At 69.3% G+C, this 22,058-nt stretch overlaps 2 protein-coding genes across 2 annotated transcripts; both read left to right on the plus strand.

Moving 5' to 3' along the window:
• The first annotated feature begins 415 nt into the window (after positions 1 to 415).
• Positions 416 to 7,754, plus strand: LOC137849301 (WAS/WASL-interacting protein family member 2-like). The gene is given in 18 exon segments (XM_068668830.1): positions 416 to 946; positions 4,633 to 4,724; positions 5,118 to 5,159; positions 5,161 to 5,254; positions 5,354 to 5,437; positions 5,440 to 5,460; positions 5,711 to 5,845; positions 5,848 to 5,967; positions 5,970 to 6,175; positions 6,177 to 6,341; positions 6,343 to 6,418; positions 6,930 to 6,955; positions 6,957 to 6,977; positions 6,979 to 7,023; positions 7,025 to 7,087; positions 7,089 to 7,137; positions 7,273 to 7,374; positions 7,650 to 7,754. Coding segments are annotated over 18 exon segments (1,584 nt in total). The 5' UTR covers positions 416 to 744; the 3' UTR covers positions 7,691 to 7,754.
• Positions 7,755 to 8,899: 1,145 nt separating this feature from the next.
• On the plus strand, positions 8,900 to 13,882 carry CDC6 (cell division cycle 6). The gene is given in 12 exon segments (XM_068668831.1): positions 8,900 to 9,206; positions 9,861 to 10,119; positions 10,216 to 10,494; positions 10,598 to 10,797; positions 10,993 to 11,153; positions 11,268 to 11,374; positions 11,463 to 11,518; positions 11,520 to 11,707; positions 12,056 to 12,120; positions 12,244 to 12,452; positions 13,308 to 13,448; positions 13,540 to 13,882. Coding segments are annotated over 11 exon segments (1,743 nt in total). The 5' UTR covers positions 8,900 to 9,206; positions 9,861 to 9,872; the 3' UTR covers positions 13,630 to 13,882.
• The last annotated feature ends 8,176 nt before the right edge of the window (positions 13,883 to 22,058 follow it).

Here is a 22,058-nt window from a genome sequence, read left to right on the forward strand (position 1 = left end):
GGTGCGGTGGTGGGATTTGGGGTTTGGGGGGGGTGAGGGGGGGGTCTCAGCCCCCTGCCCCCCCCCCCCCCACCCCATTGGGGACCCCTCCTCTTTATTTTTGTATGTGGCCCCCCCCTCCCCTCCTCCCCGCAGCCCTGCTTCTGCCTGCGCCCCCAGAATGTATATATTTTGTACCAAAATGCCGTCTTTAATTGTAAATTTATTTTTTAAGAAAAAGGAGGAAAAAAAAAACAAAAAAAAAGAACCAAAAAAATGATAATAATAACACTAAGGAAAGGCCGAGCGCCCAATAAATGGCTGTCCCCGTGCCCGTGTCCTGCGTCTGAGGGTGTGGGGGGGTGTGGGGGGTGTGTGACGTAATTGGGGGAGTGACGTCATGCTGGGGAGTGACGTCAGAGCCGTGCTGATGATGTCACGAGGGGCCGTTAGTGCTTGGTGGGGGCCGCGACCTTCTCAAGATGGCGGCGGGCGGGCGCCGTGACCTTCCCAACATGGCGCCCCCCGCAGAAGGGCGCCACGTGACCTTCCCAACATGGCGGCTGCAGAGGAAGTAGCCTGACCTTCCCAACATGGCTGCCAGGAAATAAAACCGCCTGAGTTTCGTTCAGGGAGGGGCGGTCCCCGGGCTTGACCGCGGTATCCCCCGGCCTTGAACGGCCTCTTGGCTCCCGGCGGGTCTCCACCACCCTCGGGCCGCCTGCAGAGCGGGGCGCCCTCATCTGCCATCTTGACCTTCCCAAGATGGCGGCCGCTTGCCCGCCTCCCACCGCCCTTCCCAAGATGGCCCGCCCCGACCTTCCCAACATGGCGCCGCGGCTTGGACACCGCCCCCCTCCCTCATCCGGCCTCGGCCCGCGCAGGCGCAGGAGGGGGGCGGCGGCCGCCATTTTGTTGGGCCGGCGGCCGCGTTTCCGGGTGCGGCGGGAGGAGGCCGCGGGCGGCGGTGAGGAGCGGGGGGGGCCCGGGGGGGCTCTGGGGGGGGTCTGAGGGGTCCGGGGGGGTCCTGGGGGGCCGTAGCCGCGGTTGTACCGGGGTCTGTGAGGGGAGGAGAGCGCTTGGGGGGGTCCTGTGGGGCTGGGGGGGGGGCGTGGGCCTGTGAGGGGGCGGTGGGGGGGGGTGAGGGGGGGTTAAAGGGGCAGTGGGGGGAGTCTGGGGGTCTGTGAGGGGGGTGTGGGGGGATGGGGGGGGCTGAGGTGTGTTTGGGGGTAGGGGGGGGGAAGTGGGGCTCGTAAGGAGGCGGTGGGGGGAGGGCAGGGGGTATTGGGGGGGGGGGGCAGGGGGCTATAAGGGGGCAGGGGGGGGTCTGGGGGGGGCATAAAGAGGCGGTGGGGGGGGGGTCCCTAAAGGGGCAGTGGGGGGGGCTGGGGGTATAAAGGGGTAGAAAAGGGGTTGGGGGGGGTGTAAGGAGGTGTTTGGGGGGGGGGCAGGGGGTGTGTAAAGGGGCAGTAGGGGGGGGTGGGGGGCTATAAAGGGCCTCAGGGGGTTGGGGGGTCCGTAGGGAGGCAGTGGGGGGGTGTGGGGTCTGTATGGGGCAGTGGGGGGTCATGGGGTCCATAAGGAGGCAATGGGGGTGCCTGTAAGGGGGCTGCGGGGTGGGCAGGGGGTCTGTAAGAGGGTTGGGGGGGGGCCTGGCCCTATAAAGAGGGAAGGGGGGGGGCAGGGGGGGTCCCTGGGACCCCCAGCCCGTCTCTGGGGGAAGGCTCCGGCCCCACAGTCCCTTCACTGTGCCCCCCCCGGGCCTTTTGGGGTGTCTGGGGGGGCGAAATCCCAGGTAAAAGCCTCTTGGGGGGGTGCTGAGCCCCCCGGTAAATGGGGGGGGGGGGGGTTTGTTGGGGTTTGGCTTCCCCCAGCAGCGCCTCTGCCCTAATTAACTCATCCCTGGCCCTGCCCCTGCCCTAATTAACTCCTCCCCGGATTTGGGGCCGGGAGGAGGCACCAGGAGCAGCTGGGGGTGGGTCACCCCCCCCCCCGGGAGCCACCCAGACCTGTCCCTAAGCCTCTGTGTCACCCCCCCCCCCATCGGTGTCCTTGGCCCCTGCTGCCCTAAAACGAACCCAAAACAAACCCAAAATGAACCTAAAAGAGCAAGGACCCGGCCCTATGGGGGCACCACCCCCTCCCTCATGCTCCTGCGCCCCCAGCCCCTACTTTTGGGGTCCCGTGGGGGGGTCCCGTGGCAGCTGCTGAGCAATTGAGGTGTTTTTTGGGGGGGGGATGCTGCTGGACGGCTCCTTTTGGGGTTTGGGTCGTGATTTGAGCCTGGGGGGTGTTTTGGGGAGGACCCCGAGCAGCAGCTCCCCTGTGGGGTCGCCCCGCTGGGGGCAGCAGCCTCGGGAGACCCCAAACCCTGGGGTGGGTGTGGGGACGGCCCCTTGTGCCTTTGGGGTTTAGCGTCTTTTGGGGTTTTTTGGGGTTTAGCTTCTTCTGAGGTTTAGCATCTTTTAGGGTTTTGGGGTTTTTCTTTGGGGCTTTGCTTCTTTTTTTGGGGCTTTGCTTTTTGGGGTTTAGCTTCTTCTTTTGGGGTTTTGGCTTTGCTTCTTTTTGGGGCTTTTCTTCTTTTGGGGCTTTTCTTTTGGGGTTTTTCTTCTTTTTGGGGGGCTTTTCTTCTTCTTTTGGGGCTTTTCTTCTTCTTTTGGGACTTTTATCTTTTGGGAGTTTTTCTTTTTGGGCCTTTTTGCTTTTTGGGGCTTTTTCTTTCTGCCTTTCCGCGTGCCCTTGGCCGCTCATCCCCGCGGGGCCGCATCCCCCTGCTCCCCGGGCACTTTATCCTTGAGCAGCCCCTGCTCCCCCCCCTCCCCCTTGCACTCTCCCCCAGGGACGTGGCTTTGGGGGATTTTTCCCTGGTGTGGGGGCTCCCTGCGCCCCCAGAAAGCCCCCAATCTGTCCGTCCGTCTGTCTCGGTGCCACGCGGGGCTGAGTCAGGAGCCTCAGAACCCGTCGGGAACCTCATTCCTTCGGCCAGGAGCCTCGTTACGTGTCGGGACCTCGTTATCTGAGTCAGGACCTGGTTCCTGCCTCTTGGGGTCCCGTTCTGTCGGGGTCCCATTCCCTGTTCCTATTGGGGTCCTGTTCCTATTGGAGTCCCGTTCCCTGTTCCTATTTTGGGGTCCCATTCGCCGCCGTGCCCCCCAGCAGCAGCCCCGCTGCCGACCTCCAGCCCCGGGCGCTGTGGCCGGGCCCTCCCGGGGAGGTGCTGCTGGGGGAAGGAGAACGGGGAAGAAACGGGGAGGAGGAGCACGGGGAAGGGGCACAGGGGGAAGGAACTGGGGAAGGAGCTGGGAGAAGGAACGAGGAGAAGGAACACGGGGAAGGAGCCGAGCAAGGAGTGGAGAGAAGGAGCTGGGGAAGGAGCCAGGGAAGAAGCAGGGAGAAGGAGCACGGGGAAGGAGCACAGAGGGAAGGATTTGGGGAAGAAGTACGGGGAAAGAGCTGGGGAAGGAGCAGGGAGAAGGAACACAGGGAATGGATCTGGGGAAGGAGCCAGGGAAAGAGCAAGGAGAAGGAGCACAGGGAAAGAGCCGAGCAAGGAGCAGGGAGAAGGGAAGGAGCAGGGAGAAGGAGCACACGGGGAAGGTTCAAGGAGGAGCAGGAGAAGGAGCCAAGGAAGGAGCAAGGAGAAGGAGCCCTGGGGAAGGAGCACGGGGAAGGAACAAGGAGAAGGAGCTGGGAGAAGGAGCAAGGAGTCGAGCAAGGAACAGGGAGAAGGGAAGGAGCAGGGAGAAGGAACACAAGGAAGGAGCTGGAGAAGAAGCAGTGAGGAGCAGGGAGAAGGAGCTGAGCAAGGAACAGGGAAAAGGAGCACAGGGAAGGTCCGAGGAGAAGGAGCTGGAAAAGGAGCCAGGGAAGAAACGTGAGGAAGGAGCACGGGGAAGGAACCAAGCAAGGAACAGGGAGAAGGGAAGGAGCACAGAGGGAAGGAACCGGGAAGAAGCACAGGGAAAGAGCTGGGGAAGGAGGAGGGAAAAGGAACAAGGAGGAGCAGAGGGAAGGAGCTGAGCGAGGAGGAGGGAAGAGGAGCAGGGAGAAGGAGCAGAGGGGAGGATCTGGAGGAGCAACAAGAAGGGAAGGAACTGGGAAGGATCTGGGGAAGGAGCACAAGGAAGGAGCCGGGAGCAGCGCAGGGGGAGAAGGAGCACACGAGAAGGAGCCGAGGAAGGAGCAGGGAAGGAGCATGGGGAGAAGGAGCCCCCGGGGCAGGATTTGGGGCAGGAGCCGGGCTGGGGTCCGTGCTGGTTCCCGTCCCGATGTGCCCGGCTGCGATCCCTCCTGGCAGCAAACACCCAGAGCCCGGCACGGTTCGGGTTCGGTTCAGCACCAAGGCGCATCTGTAGGGGGCGAGGAGACCCCTCGGGGGGGGGGCTCAGAGAGGCTCCTGGAGCCCCGGGGGTTAAAAACCCCACAGGAACCCCAAGAGGAGAGCTGGGGGGGGGGGCACAGCTCATTGGGGTGGGGCTGGGGGGAGCACAGTGGGGCTGGGATTGGGACCGGGGACAGCTCCAGGAGCATCTCCATGGGTGCAGCCCCCCCGTAGCCCCCCCCCCCATGGCGGGTGCCGTCCCCAGGGGTCTCTCCCCCCCCCACCCCCTCCTGCAGCTTTCCCCAATCTCTCCCTTTTTTTCCACCCCCCAGCCACGATGAGCCCCCAGCCTGAGCAGCCACGATGCCGATCCCCCCCCCCGCCGCCGCCGCCCGGCCCCCCGCCGCCCCCCACCTTCAGCCAGGTAATGGGGGGGGGGGCTGCTCCCTCCCCCCTCAGCACCTTTGGGTGCCCCCCCCCCCCTCCCTCCCTATCCATGCCTCAGTTTCCCCCGGCCTCATTCTGCGCCCGGGGGGGCTCCTCCTGTTTTGTTTTTTTTTTTTCTGCCCCTCCGTGGCTCGGGGGGGGCTTCCTGGGGGTGCCTGGGGCTGAGCAGAAATGGGGGGGGGTGAGATTGCTGTGCATGGGGGGGGGCTCGGTGGGCAGATTTGGGGGGCAAACGCCCACTCCTGGGGGGCTCAAAACTTCTCAGGGGGGCTCACAATCACCCTGGGGGCTCACAACTGGCCGGGGGGCCTCAAACCCACCCTGGGGGGCTCACACTCCCCCCCCGGGGGGGGGCACCCCTCATCCCCAGGCGAACACGGAGCCCCCGAAATTGAGCCGTGAGGAGCAAGCTAGGTGGGCGGGGGGCGCTCCTGCAGGACATCTGCAAAGGGACCAAACTGCGCAAGGTGACACAAATCAACGACCGCAGCGCCCCCCTCCTCGAGAGTGAGTTACCCCTGACCCCCCCCGTGCCATTTCCCCCCCCCCGTGGGGGTCTCTCAGCCCCCTGTGACCCCCCCCTCGCTGCCTTTCTCCTCCTCGCAGAGCCCAAGGGTGGCGGCGGAGGCGTTTCGGGGCCGATCCAGCCCAAGGGGGGGCTGTTCCAGGGCGGCGTCCCCAAACTGCGACCCGTGGGGCCAAGGACACCTCAGGTGGGGGCCACACTCGGTGAATTTTCTCCCCCCCCCCGTTCTGGGAAGCTCCGTGGGCAGCGGGGGGGGGGTCTGGGCTCTCTCTGCCTGTGCCCGACCCCAAGGATTGGGTATTTTGGCACCCTCTGTGGTCCCCAAATCCCCCAAATCCCCTCCCTGCCCCCCCCCAGCTTCCCGGGGGGGGCCCTTATTCATCCAGTGCCTCTCCCCCAACCCCTCTCTCTTTTTTTTTTCCCCCCCCCCCTCACAGAAAGCTCAACGAAACAAACCCTACAAGTGCCCGGCTCCCGAGCGGCCGCCCCCAGACCCCCGGTGCCGTCCACCCCCACCCCCCCCCCAGCAGCAGCCGCCCCCCCCCCTCAAGACGATGCCGACGGCAGCCGAGGGTCCCCCCCGAATTACCCCGCACCCAAAGACCCTCCCTCCCCGACCTCTCCCGTCCCAACGCCGCTTCCACCCCCTCGGGGGGCATGAAGCACAGCTCCTCCGCCCCCCCCCCCGCCCCCCCCAGGCCGCCGCAACGCCCCCCACCCCCAAAATTTCCTCCTACAACCGAGAAAAACCCTTACCCCCCACCCCAGCTCAACGCCCCCCCCCCTGCCGCCACCACCACCACCACCCGGGATGGGCCCCCCCCCGGCCCCCCCGCCCGCCCAAACCCCCCCCGTCCCCGGTTAACCTCCGAACGGGGGCACCCGGGGGGCAAACCCTCGCTGCCGCCCCCCCCCCCGCCGCCCCCCCCTCCTTACCGCCAGCCCCCAGCGTCCCCAATGGCCCCCCCCAGCCCCGTGGCCGAGGCCGCCCCCGAATTGCCCCAGAGGCACAATTCCCTGCACAGGAAGCCCCCCGGCCCCTTACGGGGTTTGGCGCCCCCCCCCCCCAAATTCCGCAGCCTCCCCAGCTCTCCAAAGCAGCCGCCCCCCCCCGCCGGCAAGGGACCCCCCCAGCCGCGGAGCAGGTAAGGCAAAAGCTTCAGCCCCTGTAAGGGGAGGTTCTGGGGGGGCTTTTTTGGGGCTGGGGGGCTGGGGGGGGGTGAGATTTCCTTTTGGGGGGTGGATTTCCCTTTGGGGGGGGGGGAAGTGGTGGTATTGGGATGCGGTGGGGTTTTTCCCACGGGGGGGGGTCCTGCTGTGGGATTTTGTGTTTCCCACCTGCTGGGGGGTCCTGAAGTGGCCTGGGGGGGCGTCGCACCCACCTGGGGGGGGGTCTCACGCCCATTTTGGGGGGGCTCATACCCATCCTGGGGGTCTCACACCCCATTTCGGGGGGGCTCACACCCACCGGGGGGGGTCTCACACCCACCCTAATCTCCTCTCCTCTTTGGGGGGGGGGCAAGGAGACATCGGGAACACCCTCACACATCCCAGGGGACCCTTTCCCTGTCCCCCCCCCCCATTTTTATTTCTATTTCTCCCCCCGGGGGGGGCTCCTTCCTCATCCCCCCCCCCCACCCCCGTCTCTCCCCGCAGCCCCTCCGCCCCCTCCGCCGCTGCTAGCGCAACGGGGGGCGCGACGCCCCCCCCCCCTCCACCTCCCCCTTACCGAGTTCACGGCCCCGCCGACCCCCCCCGGTCGCGGGAAGCCCCCCCCGCCGCCCACCCGCACGCCGGCCGGGCCCCCCCCGCCGCCCCCCCCCGCTGAGAAACGGCCACCGGGACTCCATCAGAGCCTTCCTGGGTGAGTACCAGGGCAAATTGGGGGGGTTTGGGGGGCTTGGGGGGGGGGTTTAGGGGCAGCGCCGAGCCCTTTTGGCTTCATTTTGCCCCCCCCTTTTTTTTTTTTTTGTCCCCCCCCCCCCATTTTTTCCCGCAGATGACTTCGAGTCCAAGTACTCCTTCCACCCCGTCGAGGATTTCCCGGCCCCCGAGGAGTACAAATTCTTCCAGAGGATTTACCCCAGCAAAACCAACAGAGGTGAGGGAGCCCCCCCCTGACCCCCCCTGGACCCCCCCCCCCCCAAAATTTTTGGGCGGGTTTGAGGCCAAAAAACCCCCCCGGGGGGGGCTCTGAGGGCCCCCAGGAGCAGCACAGAGGACGCAGCTCCTGCCCCCGGTGCCCTCATTGGGGGGGGGGGGCGGTGCTGGGTTATTTTCAGAGCCCCCCTACCCATGGGGGGGGGACACGGGGGGGGCCCTAAACCCTTTTATTTTTTTTCCTGGGGGTTTCAGCCCCCCCTTTTCTCCCCACAGCCACCCGCGGGGCCCCCCCTCTGCCCCCCATCCCCAGGTGAAAGCGGTGGGGCGGCGCCGGCGCCTGGATCCCGAGCGGAGGCACGGAGCTGCCCCCCCCCAAAATACCCCCCCCCCCCCCCAAAAAAAAACCTGCATGAGACCCTCCTGCCCCCCCCAGCCCCCCTCCCCGTGCCCCCCCCTCACCCCTGAGCCCTTCCCCACCGCAGCACTGGGGGGGTTTTGGGTGGGAGGGGGGGGTCCAAGCACGGAGCCCCCCCCCCGGGGGCGTTTTGTTTGCACAGGAGCCTCATGGGGGGGGGGGGCAGCATTTTTGCGGGTTTCACACCCCCGTTTTAACACTAAATCCCCAAATTTGAGCGTTTTACCCGGGGGGGGGGCTCCGTTTGCCGTTTGCCTTACGCTGAGCGACCGCCGGTGCCCGGGGGGGGGGGTCAAAAAGAGGGGGGGGGGGGCTCCCGTTAACCGGGTCCGTGCTGCAGGGGGGGGGGGGGGGTGGAGGGGAGAGGGGGGGGGCGTTTGTCCTAAAATCCTCCCCTTAAGCTTTTTTTCGGTGGTGGTTTTTGTACCGCGCTGGGACCTTCCCCTGCAAGGTGGGGGGGCGGGGACACGGGGGGGGACGCGGTTTGGGTTAAAAAAAGGAAGAATTGGTTCACCCCAAGCGCCGGCCTCCGTCCCTGGGGGCTGTGGGGAGGGGGGGGAGGAGGGGAACCCCCCCCACCACCTCCCCGTGAGCCCGGAATTGGGTTAAATAAAGGAAATAACGGTGAACCCGTGTCCCTGAGGATGTGGCGCCTCGCTGGGGGTCTGCTGGGGGGGTACTGGGAGCACTGGGGATACTGGGAGCACTGGGAGCTGGACTGGGGATACTGGGAGCACTGGGAACTGGGATACTGGTGATAGTGGGAGCACTGGGAGCTGGGGACTGGGTATACTGGGAGGGCTGGGGAAGTAGGAGCGGGCATACTGGGAGCACTGGGGAGCTGGGACTGGGGATACTGGGAGCAGTGGTGATAGTGTCAGTTCTGGGGAGCTGGGACTAGGGATACTGGGAGCACTGGGAGCTGGGGACTGGGGATACTGGGATATTGGGAGCACTGGGGAACTGGGCGTGGGGATACTGGGAGGACTGGGGATACTGGGAGCTGGGACTGGGGATACTGGGAGGGTTGGGGAGCCTGGACTGGGTATAGTGGGAGAACTGGGATCCTGGGGGTGCTGAGGATACTGGGAGCGGTGGGGAGCTGGGCGTGGGGATACTGGGAACGATAGAGAACCGGGACTGGTGATACTGGGGGCACTGGGGATACTGGGAGCCATTCGGGTCCGCGGAGCCTCCCCCACCCTCAGGACTACATCTCCCAGCAAGCCTCGCGTGCAGCGGCATACAACTCCCGGCGTGCCCCGCGCGTTGGCGCCAATTAGCCGGAGCGCTTGGCGCGGGACTTGGCGATTGGCTCCGGCGGCGCGGGGCTCGGCCAATGGGGGCGAAGGGGGCGTGGCCAGCCCGGCCTGGTGGCGGGAACTGAGGGGCTGCGGCTGAGTTGGCGCCAGGAGGTTGGCGGGGGCATGGGGGGGGCTGTGGGGGGGCCATGGGGGGGCTGGGGGGGGAATTAGGGGGCTGTGGGGCAGGGAATAGGGGAAGGACCCCTGGGTTATGGGGCAGGGAGTGCGTGGGGGCCGGGATATTGGGGCAGGGGGTTGCGGGGGGTGGCTGGGGGGGAGTTTGGGGGCTGTGGGGGGGCTGTGGGGGGGGATTTGGGGGGCTATGGGGCAGGGAATAGGGGCAGGACCCCTGGGTTATGGGGCAGGGGGCGCGTGGGGGCCGGGATATTGGGGCAGGGGGTTGTGGGGCATTGGGGGTAGGGCTATAGGGTGGATGGGGGCAGTGATATGGGGTCGTTGTGGGGCTGGGGTGTGTGGGGTACGACTGGGGGGGGCACGTGTGGGGTAAGGGCGGGGGGATGGGGTCGTGTTGTGGGGTTGGGGGGCTGTGGGGGGCACAAATATGGGGTTAGGGAGGCGGGAGGGGGGTCACGTTGTAGGGTTGGGCACATGGGGTGAGGCTGGAGGGGGATGCACACAGGGTAAGGGCGGTGATATGGGGTCGTGTAGGGCTGGGGGGCTACGGGGGGGTGCGGGCAGAGCTGGGGGGGGGGGACATGGGGTGAGGGTGGGGGTCTCCCAGTGTGACGCTGCCTCTCCCCACAGAGCCCCCCGGCCATGCCCAGCACCCGCTCCCGCAGCCAGCCCACCATCGGCTTCCCCCGCCGCCGGAGCGCCCGCTGCCTCGCCGCCCCCCCGGCCAAGCCCCCCCCAGCCAAAACCCTCCAGGATGACCCCGACCGTGACCCCCCCGCCCCGAACCTCTCGCCCTTACCCAAGAACCCCCCAGAACCCGGCTCGGCCCCCCCGGCCCCGCTGTCACCCCGGTGCCAAGCTCTGCCCTTGAGCCCCCGCAAGCGCCTGGGTGAGCCCCCACCCCCCCTTGGGTTTTGGGGGGGGTCCTTTGGGGTGTGAGGGGCTCTGGGGCTGAGCTGTCCCTTCGTGTCCCCCCCCCTTGCAGGCGATGACAACCTGTGCAACATCCCCCACACCCTGCCCTGCTCCCCGGCCAAGCGCAGCAAGGAGAACCGGGGGCGCCGCCTGCTTTTTGGGGACCCCGCGACCTCCCCGGGGAAAACGAGCCCCCCCGAGAAGCCACCGAACACCCCCACGAAGCTGAGCCCCCCCGAGAAACCACCGAGCCCCCCAGTGCCACCCACCCCACACCGAGGCCAGGAGACCCCCCAAAGCTCGGGGCGCAGCGGGGACCCCGTGCGCACCCGGCTCTTCCGACCCGAAGGTGAGCACGGGCGGCCCATTTTGGGGTCCCCAAAGTGCGTGTGTGTTTGGGGGGGGGTCCACACAGCCCCCCCCTCACCCTATTTTTTCCTGCCCCTACGCAGGGAGCTGCTACCAGCAGGCGAAGCGGGCGCTGCACGCCGCCGTGCCCGAGCGTTTGCAGGGCCGGGAGCGGGAGGTGGGCGCCATCCGAAAATTCCTGGGGGAGCACCTCCCCGCCCGGCGCCCCGGCAGCCTCTACATTTCGGGCCCCCCCGGCACGGGCAAGACGGCGTGCCTGAGCTGCGTGCTGCGCGACTGCCAGGTACCGGGAACCCCCCCCCCAAAAAAAAATTGAGAGGGGTTTGGGTTGGGTTGGGTTGGTTTGGAGAGGGTCCCGTGCGCACGGTTCGGAGCGCACCGAGGGGGGGGCTTTTCTTTGGGGTTTTAGCAGCTGGAATTTTAATGCCAGCTGCTAAATGACCCCCCCCCCCTGTGATGTTTTGCTCTCCCCCAGCAGGATGAGCTGGCGGGGAGCCGGGTGCTGGTGCTGAACTGCATGGAGCTGAGCTCCCCCCACGCCGTTTTCCCCGCCGTGGCGCAGCGCCTGGGGGTGCCGGGGGCCGGCAGGGAGGCGCTCAGGGGGCTGGAGAAGGAGCTGACGGCCCCCGGACCCATGCTGTGAGTCCTGATTTTGGGGGGCTGGGACCCAAATCCCAGCCTCCCCCCTGCTCTGGGCGCCCCCAGAGGGTCGTGGGGGGGGGGATTTAATTTTTTCGCCCCCCCATCCCGCAGGTTGCTGGTGCTGGACGAGCTGGACCAGCTGGAGAGCAAGGGGCAGGACGTGCTCTACACCATCTTCGAGTGGCCCCGACTGCCCCGCTCCCGCCTCGTCCTCATCGGTGAGCCCAAAATCACCCCAAAAATCCAGATCGAGCCCCCCCTGGACCCCCCCTGATCCCTCCTTAACCCCGCTGTGCCCCCCTCCAGGGGTGGCCAACGCACTGGACCTGACGGAGCGCAGCTTGGCGCGGCTGCACGCCCGCCTGGCCCCCGGCCCCCCCCCGCCTGCTGCATTTCCCCCCCTACAGCCGCCAGCAGCTGGCGGCCATCCTGCAGGAGCGTTTGGCCCGGGGGGGGGCCGAAGCCGTGTTGGACCCCCCCGCCCTCCAGTTCTGCGCCCGCAAAGTTTCGGCCGTGTCCGGCGACGCGCGCAAAGCCCTCGATGTCTGCAGGTAAAAATTAAAAAAAAATTAAAAATAAAATTAAAAAAATAAAAAAAAAATAAAAAAATAAAAAAGGGGGTGGGGGGTGAAGGGATTCTGCTTCCAGTGACCCCCCCCACCCGGGGGGGTTCTGGGGGGGCTCCTTGTTATGGGGTGGTGAGAGGATGGGGGGTTTAAGCTGAAAAAGTGGAGGTTTAGGTGAAAGGTGTTTTATTATTGGGTGGGGGGGGGGGGGGGAAGGTGGTGATGCCGCATCCCGGGGGGGGGTCACCGGGGAGGGGGGGGGGCAGGGGGCAGGGAAAGGGGGTGCTGATCCCACCTCGGGGTGCTGAGGGGGCCGGGGGTGTTTCCCCACAGGCGAGCCGTGGAGATGGTGGAGCTGGACGTGAGGACCCAGACCCTCCTCAAGCCCCCACCGGGCTGTGAGTAACCGGGGGGGGGGACATGGGGGGGTCCCACGGGGGCAGCCTCAAACCCCGGTGTCCCTCGCTGGGTTTGGGGCCACCCCAAAAAAAAACCCTGACCCCCCCCTTTTCTGCTTGCAGGTGACCCCCCCTCTGCACCCTCCCCGGTCCCCGTGCGCGTGGGGCTCCCGCACGTCTCCCGCGTCCTCTCGGAGGTTTTTGGGGACAGGATGACAGCGGGGGGGGGGCGCGGGGCCCCCGACACCTTCCCCCTGCAGCAGAAAGTCCTTGTCTGCTCCCTGCTGCTCCTCGCCCGGCACCTGCGCACCCGCGAGGTGACGCTGGGCAAGGTGAGGTTTTGGGGTCAGGGGTTTTGGGGGGGTTCCTGAGGTCCTTGGGGGTCCCTGGGGTGTTTAGGGGCTCTGAGGTCCCCAAGGTCCCTGGGGTCTTTAGGGTTCCTGATGTTCTCGGGGTCCTTGGGGGCCCTGGGCTTCTTGGGGGTCCCCGAGTTCCCTTTGGTCCTTAGGGTGTCCCCAGGCTCTCTGAGGTCCCTGACGTCCCCAAAGTCCCTGGGGTTCTTAGGGTCCCCGAAGTCCCTCCTGTTCCTGGGGTCCCTGATGTCCCCAAGATTCCTGGGGTCTCTGGGGTCCTTGGGGATCCCTGAGGTCTTTGGAGCTCCCGGGGTCTCTGAGGTCCCTGGGGTCCTTAGGGTCTCTGGTGTCCCTAAGGATTTTGGGGTCCCCAGGCTCCTTAGGGTCCCTGATGTCCCTTGTGCTCCTGGGGTCCCTGGCGTCCCCAAGGTCCCTGGGGTCTTTAGGGTCCCTGATGTCCCCAAGGTCTCTGGGGTCCTTAGGGTCCCCAAGGTCCCTGGGGTCACCAGGCTCTTTGGGGAACCCTGAGGTTTTTGGAGTCCCCCGGGGTCTCTGGTGTCCCTAAGGATCTTGGGGTCCCTGATGTCCCCAAGATCCCTGGCATCCCCAAGGTCCTTAGGGTCCCTGATGTCCCTGGGGTCCTTCAGGTCCCCAAAACCCCTCGCGCTCCTGCGATCCCCGACGTCCCCAAGACCCCTTGGCTCCTTGTGTGCCCCCGAGCTTCCCACCACCCCCAAACTCCTTAGGGGATCTCCAGGGTCTCTGGGCCCTCTTGGGGGGGTCCCTGTGGTCCCGGTGACCCCCCCAGCCTCACGCTGCCCCCGCTGCCCCCAGCTCCACGACGCCTACAGCCGCGTGTGCCGCCGCCAGCAGCTCTGCGCCGTGGACCAAGCCGAGTGCCTGGCGCTCGTCACCCTGCTGGAAGCTCGCGGCGTCCTCCAGCTCAAGAGGGCCAAGGAGGCCCGGCTGGCCAAGGTAGGACGATTTGGGGGGGTCGGAAAAGGGGGGGCACCTCCTGAGCCCCCCCTTTTGTGGTGCTGAGCCCCCCCTTTGTCCCCCTCCCCAGGTGTCCCTGAAGATCGAGGAGGAGGAGGCACGGCACGCGCTGCAGGACGCCGCGCTGGTGGGGAGCATCCTGGCACGGGGGCTGCTTTAGGGACCCCCCCCGTGGTCCCACAGCCCCCCCCTGGACACCACAGCCCCCCCTGGACACCACAGCCCCCCCTGGACACCACAACCCCCCCCGTTTCCCCCCCATAGAGCTCAGCGCAGTTTTATCCATGGATACGTTGGGGGGGGACCTGGCTGCTCCTGGCTCCAGCAGGACCCCCCCCCCTTTTTATCTTGTTGCTGTTGGTTTTAGGGGGTGGGGGGGCTGCTGCCCCTCCCCCCCATGCTCCATTTTTGGGGGGGGCATCCACAGCCCCCCCCCATCTCTTGCTGCTAATAAAGTCCTGGTTCGGTGACGGGCTCCTGCCTCTTGGGGGGTCATCCCCCCCCCGTTCCCTGGGGGTCCTGGGTGGGCCCCCCCCCAATTTTTGGCCCCCCCCTTTCCCCATCTTTGCCCCCCCCCCCGCGTGTTCACAGCAGCTCCTCCGCCTGCATTAACCGAGGGCGGCTCTGACCTCATTCCGCAGCCTCCCAGCCATGGGGGGGGGAGAAAAGGGGGGGTCTGCAGGAAGGGGGGGGGGGGGGGCAGCTCTTCCCACCCCCCCCCCCCATCCTGCCATTAATAACCCCCCCAGGGGCTTGGGAAATTTGAGGGGGGGGCTCATCTTGTCTGGGGGGGGGTGATGGGGGGCACCCATGGGTCCCCAGAGCCTTGGGTGTGGGTTGTTGGAGGTGGGGGCCAAGGGGGGGCTGTGTGGGGGGGGGGCAGCCCTGCTCCCACGCCCCCCCCCCCGCAGCCCCAGGCGCTAATTGGGGCCGGGTGCTTTGATCTCTCAGCCGCTTCCCGCAGCTTAATGAGGGCCTGGCCCTGGCTGCCCCCCCTCCCCTCGGTGGGGGGAGGGGGGGGCACAATGGGGGTCCCTGTGGGGGGGGGCACAAGGGAAGGGGGGGGCTGCCCCCAGCCCTGTCCCTGCGGTCCCCGGGGGTCCTGGGGTTGATGAAGGGGGGGGGAGGGCACAGTGGGGAGGGGGGCTTTAGGGGGGGGGATTTAGGGGGTCCCTGTGCCCCTCCGTGGGGCTGTGGGGTCCCGCATCCAGGTGGGGTTGGGTGGGGGGGGGGCACCTGGGTGCCACGTGTCCCCCCCCCCTGTGTCCCCACGGTGTCCCCATGCTGGTGGCGCAGTGACCGTGGCACCCAGTGCCATGCGCCCCCATCCCATTGCCTCAGCACCCCAGGGTGCTGCTGGTGGGTCCCCCCCTATGCCCCCCCCAGTGCCCCATGGTGTCCCCCCGGTTATCCCCGGTGTCCCCCCAGTGTCCCCATGGCATCCTGGTGTCCCCATGGGGTGCTGGTGGCGCTGTGACTCTGGCACCCAGTGCTGTGCACCCCCATCCCATTGCCTCAGCACCCTGGGGTGCTGCGGGTGGGTCCCCCCCCGTGTCCCCACCGTGTCACCCTGGTGTCCCCATGGCATCCTTGTGTCCCCCCCGGGTCCCCAGGGTGCCCCCCTGGTGTCCCCATGGGGTGCTGGTGGCATGGTGAGCTTGCCACCCAGTGCCGTGCGCCCCTGTCCCATTGCCTCAGCACCCTGGGGTGCTGCTGGTGGGTCCCCCCTATGCCCCCCCAGTGTCCCCATGGTGTCCCCCTGGTTACCCCCCGGTGTCCCCACAGCATCCCAGTGTCCCCACGGTGTCCTGGCCATGCTGGTGGCACGGTGACCATGACACCCGGTGCCGTGTGCCCCCATCCCATTGCCTCAGCACCCTGGGGTGCTGCCCATGGCTCCCCACTGTGCCCCCCCAGTGTCCCCATGGCATCCCAGTGTCCCCCCCTGGCATCCCCATGATGTCCCCACGGTGTCCCCCCAGTGTCCCCATGGCATCCTGGTGCCCCCCCGGTGTCCCCATGGGGTTCTGGTGGCGCAGTGACCGTGGCACCCGGTGCTGTGCGCCCCCATCCCATTGCCTCAGCACCCCGGGGTGCCACTGGTGTCTCCCCACCGTGCCCCCCCAGTGTCCCCATGGTGTCCCTACGGTGTCCCCCCAGTGTCCCCATGGCATCCTGGTGTCCCCATGGGGTGCTGGTGGCGCAGTGACCGTGCCACCCAGTGCCGTGCGCCCCCATCCCCTTGTCTCAGCACCCCGGGGTGCTGCCGGTGCCTCCCTGCTGCGCCCCCCCCGTGTCCCCGTGTCCCCCCCCGTCCCCACGCCGCTGTCCCCAGCTCCCCGCTGTCCTCGCGTGGCCTCCCCTTACATAAGGGCCACGTGGGCGCCCACGGTGCCCCCCCCCCCGCGCTGTCCCCGCCGGCACCCAGCTGCCAGCCGCTTCCGCGCCGCTGCACCCGAGCGGGGCGACGGGGCCGGGGGGGGGACACATGGCACGGGGGGGGGGACACACACACAAAGGGGGGGGGACATGGGGTGACCCCGCGTTTGGGGACACCGTGAGGCCTCCCAGCATGGCCATGGTGCGCTGGGGGGTTTGGGGCTGGGGGGGGGCACAGGGGGTGGGGGGGGGTGGGGGTAATGGGGGGGGTCACATTCTGGGGGGGGTCCCATTCTGGGGGGGGTCCTACCCTGGGGGGGGGGTCTCATCCTGGGGGGGGGCACTGGGAGCCCTTTGGCGCCTTCCTCCTGGCCGGGCCCCCCCCCCCGTGGTGGTCCCGGTGTATTTGGGGGGGGTCTGGGGGGGTCCTGGGGGGGTCCTGGGGGGGTCCCAGCAGCCCCCCCCCCCCCAGGGTCACCCAGGGGAAGCTGAGGCTGTGCCCCCCCCCCCCCCCCCCATTCCCACCCTATTTGGGATCCCTGGGGCCCATGGGTGACCCCCACCCCCCCCGGGGTGCTCAGCCCCCCCCATCCCTGTGCCCCCCCCCAAATTCATCCCCCCCCATTCCCCCCCCCCCCATCTCAGCCCCAAATTTTCCCCTCTGTGACCCCAACCCCCCCTGGGGGGGGTCACCACGACCCCCCCCCCCACTCAGGGTACCCCCACCCCCACCCCCTGTACCAAGGGGGGGGTCTCCCCACACCCCCCCCCAGCGGTCATTAACCGGCCGCGGCCCCTTTAAGGCCCCCCCCCGCCCTTTCTCCCCCTTCCGCTTCAAAGCGCTCCGCCGCCGCCAGGCCACGCCCCCTCCGGCGCCCCATTGGCGGGAGGGGCGGGGCCAGGCGGGCTGGGGGGGCGTGGCCTGAGAGGAGGGGGTAAGGCGCGGCTAACGGGGAGGGGGCGTGGCTTGGAGGGAGGGGGCGTGGCCATGAGCGCGGGGCGGGCGGGTGGATGGAGCGGGAGGGGGCGTGGCCACGGCGGAGGGGCGTGGCCAAGGGGGAGCGGCGGCGGGGTTGGAGGGCGCGGGGAGGGGGCGTGGCCAAGGAGGAGTGGGCGTGGTCTGAATGGAGTGGGCGTGGTCAGAGCGGAGTGGGCGTGGCCAGAGCACAGCGGGGGCGCGGTCAGCACATTGGGTGGGCGTGGTTAACGCGGCGAGTGGGCGTGGCCATAGCTGGGAGTGGGCGTGGCCAGCGGGGGCGGGCCGGCGCGCGCTCTCCCGCCCTCTTTCCCCGCCACCGCCGCCGCCGCCGCCGCCGCCGCCGCGCCCGGCCCCAGCCCCGCCCGGCCCGGCCCGGCCCAGCCCCGGGTAAAGTTTCCCCGCGAGCACATGACTCGCAATGGCCGCTGCCGCCTGGCGCTGAGCGCTCCCCCTTCCTCCTCCTCCTCCTTCCTCCTCCTCCTCCTCTTCCTCGCTTCTCCCTTCCCGGTCGGGTCCCGCCATGCAGCCGCCGCCGCCGCCGCCACCCGGAGCCCGCCGGCCGTGAGCAGGTACCGAGAAGCCGAACCCCCCCCCCACCCTATTAATCCCCCCCCCTCTTCACCCTAAATCCCCTCCCCGAGCCGCCGCCGCCCCGCCCGCCGGGCCCAGGCGCCGTTTCCCGAGGCCCTGCGGGAGGGGCAGGGCCCGCCGGGTTCCCCCCCCCCCCCGTGCCCCACCCGCTCCCGGTGCCCCCCCACCCCCTTTTTTTTTTTTTTGGGGGGGGGGGTGTTGGTGGACCCCCCCTTCAAGTCCTTTTGGGGCTCCTGGGGTGACTCAAGTGGTGCCCCCCCCCCATAGTTTTTAAGGGGGGGGGCTCGAGGAATGGGTTTTGGAAAGGGGGGGGCTGGGGGGGCACAAGGGGGTCCCCCCCCGTGTGAAGGGGGTGCCTCAGGGGGTAGGGGGTGCCCCCAGGTTGAGGGGGCTGCTGGGACCCCCCCCACGTTTGGCTGACCCCGAGCATTGCCCCCCCCTCCTGGCTGCGTTAAGCCCCCCCCCCCGTTATATCTGGGGGTGCTGCCCCCCCCCTTCCTGCCCCTGGTGCCCCCCAAATCGCGGGGGTCCCCTCCTGGGGTGCACAAGCCCCCCCCCACTTTGTTTCTCACCCCCCCCCTTCAGTTTGTACAGGGCTCAGGGCACCCAAATTGGGGCTGGGGGTGGGGGGGGGGCGGGAGCTGGGTGCTTCCCCCCCCCCATGATGTGTGGGTGCTGGGGTGGGGGGGCACAGCGGGGAGCAGGGTGCTGGGTGCCCCCCCCCGGGCTGGGCTCTGGGTGCCCCCGGGGCGCTGCAGCCTCCCTGCATGGAAAGGGGGGGGCCGGGGGGGGGCCGGTGCACGGCCGCCGCTTCCCCTTTTTGGGGGTGTCTTTGGGGGGGGGGGGTGAGACAGGGAAGGGGGGGGGCAGCCAGGGTGCAGCCACTGCCCCAGCCGCGTGGGCTGCGCGGTGCCAGTGAGTGGGGCTGGGGAGCGGGGGGTTTGGGGGGGGGGTTTGGGGGGCACCTCTGGGTGCCAAGGGTTGTGGGGGGGTCCGGGGGGGGGCAGCGAGCGGTGTCTGTGCCGCTTCCTGGCCCGGCGGGGGCCGTCCCGCGGAGGAAGTCATCCCTCTCCCTGCGGCTGACAGGGCGCTGGCGCGGCGGCAGGGCCGGGGGGGGGCCGGGGAGGGGGCTCCGGCTGCTGCCCCCCCTCCCCATTCCCACCCCCTCACCCCCCCCTTTCTGCCTGCGTTTTGCTCTGGGGGTGTTGGGGGGCTGAGCCCTGGCCCCCTCCTTGCAGCCTCTGAGCCATGCCGGGCACTGCGGTGCCCCCCAGGGTGTATTTGGGGGGGGGCGCACAGTGGGGTGACCCCCCCTTCCCCCCCCACCCCCCTACCCCATGCAGCTGGGAGCACTGGGCAAAAACAGACCCCCCCTCCAGCCTGCTGAGAGCAGGGGGTGGCCCCCCAAATCTGTGACCTTTGACCTCATTTGGCTTCTCAGAGGGGCGGGCGGGGGGGGGGGGGCAAAGGGTGTGGGGGGGGTGTCCCCTAGGGGCCGTGCGCCGCCCCGAGGTGCCCTTGTCCCCGTCCCCGCGGGGATTAACGGGGGGACGGCTCCGGGGCTTAGCGGCCCCGTGCCCGCCGTTGCCGGGCCATATGGCACCGGGGGGTGCGCGCCCTGCCCTTGGGGGTGACCTTGGATGGGGTGGGGGGGGACACCGGGGTGGGGGGGGGTGACATTTGTGGCCCCACAGCTCCCGGCTGCGTGGTGGTGCCACCAGCACCGCGGCACAACCGGGGGTCCCTTCCCCCCCATCCCCTGCTTTGTACCCCCTTGGGTGCCACCGGTGCCCGCGGGCGGCACTTGGAGAGCTTTAGAGGGGGGGCACCCACACACCCCCCCGGTGTCCCAACCCGCTTTGTCCCCGCGTGCCCGGTGCCGGTGAGCCCGGGGAGGGCCCCGTGCCGCCGCCTGCCCCGCGGCGCTGGGATTCACCAGCTCGGCGGCTCCGGCTCTATTTATAACCGGGAGGCTGCGGCGCGCCGCCGTGCCACGCTCGCTGCGCCAACCCCGTGCCGCCCGCGCCAGCAGCTCTGGGGACAGCGAGGGGACAGCCCCCACCTTCCCCCCCCCAGCCAGCAACCCTTCCTCGGCCTTTTTTTTTTTTTTTTTTTTTTTTTTTGGGGTCCCCGCCGCGGCGTTTTCGGTTGGCTCCCGGTGGTGCCGTGGGGCACCCCGCGGCGGTGCCACCGCCGGGCCCCCGGGGCTCTGGGGGAAGGGCTGCGATCGTATCTGCGGTGACACATGTGCTGATTACGGAAAATGGGTTAATCTCCCTGCGGCTGGAGGAGGCTTAGCACGGAGAGGGGGGTGGTGGTGGGGGGGGTGAGGAGGGGGGGGGGGCTCACGGCAGGGGCCGCGTGCGGCCACCCCCGGCTGCACCAGGCTGTGCCAGGGGACGCGGCACCGCGACGCCCCCCGTGCGCCCTGCACCGGGCGGGTGGCACCTTCGGGGTGCAGCCCCCGGAGCCCATGGGGGTGCTTCTGTGCCCGGCTCAAGCCATCGTCCCCCCCATAAACCCCCCCCCAGGCTCAGCACAGCCCGGTGCCGTCGTACCGGAGGGGAGCGCGAGGGGCACGGTGGCACCGAGCGGGCACAGGCGCACGGCCACCAGCCCGCTGCGGCCACCCCCGCCAGCCCCGGGCGCCGTGTCCCGAGCGGCCCCGTGCCGCGGGGCCGGCGGCGCAGCCAGCTGCACTTGTCTGCCGGCTGTCGCCGAGCCAGAAAGGGCTGTCTGGGGCCGTGCTGTTCCCGGCACGCCGTTCCCAGGGCGCCGCGCGCCGCGTCCAGCGCTAAAAACAACTGGGGGGCTCGCCCGCTGCTCGCCGGGATCCCCCCCCCCGGTGCCGTGATCCAACCCCGGTGCCGTGGTTCCCCCTCCGGCACCGTGGCTCCCCTGAGTCCCTCTCCGGGATACGAGGTCCCTGGTTTTTTCCCCCGAGGGTTGGGGTTGTGCCGCGGGGTGCCCACGGGTGCCCTCTCCGTGCGCAGGCGGCGGCGGAGCACCCGTGGGTGCTGCCGGCTCCGGGAGCTGCAGAGGGGGGGCTGGGAGGGGGTGGCAAGCTGCTGCCAGGCCTCTGTTGAGGCAGCACCCAAGGGTGGCGGGGCTGGTGCGGGGCTGTGGGGCCGTGCCGGGGCCGGGGGCCGCAGCAGGGGCCGGGGCACCTGTTCCCGGGGAAGAATGGCGCGGCGGCTGCGGGAGGTGTAACCGGAGCGGCGCGTTCCCGGCGTAACCGGAGCCGGCCCGGCTGCCACAGGTGGAATTTCAGCGTGTGCCCCCCCCCCCCGCCTCTCCCACCCCCCCACCAGCAGCAGCAGTGGGACGCGGGGGTGCCGGGGCGAGCGCCCACCCTGCGGGGTGGCATCCGACAGCTCCGCGGTGCGCCCTTGGCACCGGCGAGGACACCGAGCGGCACGGGGCACCCACTGGGGTGCCGGGGTGCTGGGGAGCCACAACGGGGCTGAGCGACCCCGTGGGTGCTCTGTGAGCCCCGGGGTGCAGCGTGGGGGGTGTTGGGGTCACCCCTGGCCCCCCTCCCTGCCCTGCCCTGTCCCGGTGGCTGCGGCGCGCTGCCTGCACCGAGCGCGTGCCGCCGGCCGCGGCCCTGCCGCTGGGCTGGGCATGAATCACGCCTGCCCGGGGACGTGAGAAACGTGACGGTGACTCACGGCCGAGGTGCCGCCAAGGGGGGGAACAGGGAAAAGGGGGTCCCGGTGTCGTCCCCCCCCCCCTCACCGACCCGATGCCGACGGGGTGGGTTGGGGACAACGCTCGGTTCCCCCGGGGTGCCCGAGGACCCTTGGCGGAGGCGGGGGCCGGCGGCCTCGCGTGTGAGGCTGCCCCAGCCTCGGCGCTGACAGCAGCGAGGAAACCGCAGGCTGCGACCGCACAGCGGATCCGCGGGCGCTTCCTGCCCTGCCCCGTGGGGGGGGGGGGGGGCTGGCAGCGAGCCCTGCCCTCGCTCACCCCCCCCCGTCCTGTGCCACCACGGGGGGCACGGCGCCCGCAGCCCCTTCCCCGTCCGCCGCCGCCGCCGGGCGCAGCGCACGGTGAGGCTGGGGGATGCGGGGTATGGGTTTAGGGCAGGGGGGGGGACACGGATAGGATTTGGGGAGCTGGGGGGGGCTGTCCGGGAGGGGACCCGGGGGTGGCACTGCCCTGGGGGGGGGAGCCGGGGGTGAACTGAAACCTGGCAGCCCTGGGAAGCGAGAGCGGCGAGGGGAAGCTGCGGCCGCGGGCATGCCGGGAAGGGCTCGGTGCCCCCCCAGCAGCGTGGCCCCGCGTGCCCCCACGGTGCCGGTGCAGCTCTGGGTGTGTGTGTGTGTGTTGGGGGGGGGGGGGGCGCAGATAACGGGGCCGGAGGGGGGGGTGGGGGGAGGCCGGGGACACACGCGTGTGCAGGGCGGTGGCCCCGCTCACCGGCGTGTCACATCCGGGCGCTGGCGCTGCCATCGCCGCGCGCCCCGGCAGGAAACGTGCTGGGGTTTGGTGGCGTGCCGTTGGCACCGGCACGGGGTGGGGTGGGGGGGCTGCTGGGAGACCCCCCCCCCAACCTGATAAAGCAGGGCTGGGGGTGTCACGGTGCCCACGGGGGTCTCGTGGTGTTGCTGGCCCCGGTGCGCTGCGGTTCGCAGGCG

The sequence above is a fragment of the Anas acuta genome, unplaced genomic scaffold (assembly GCF_963932015.1).
Source record: "Anas acuta unplaced genomic scaffold, bAnaAcu1.1 SCAFFOLD_359, whole genome shotgun sequence".
Taxonomy (NCBI): Eukaryota; Metazoa; Chordata; class Aves; order Anseriformes; family Anatidae; genus Anas; species Anas acuta.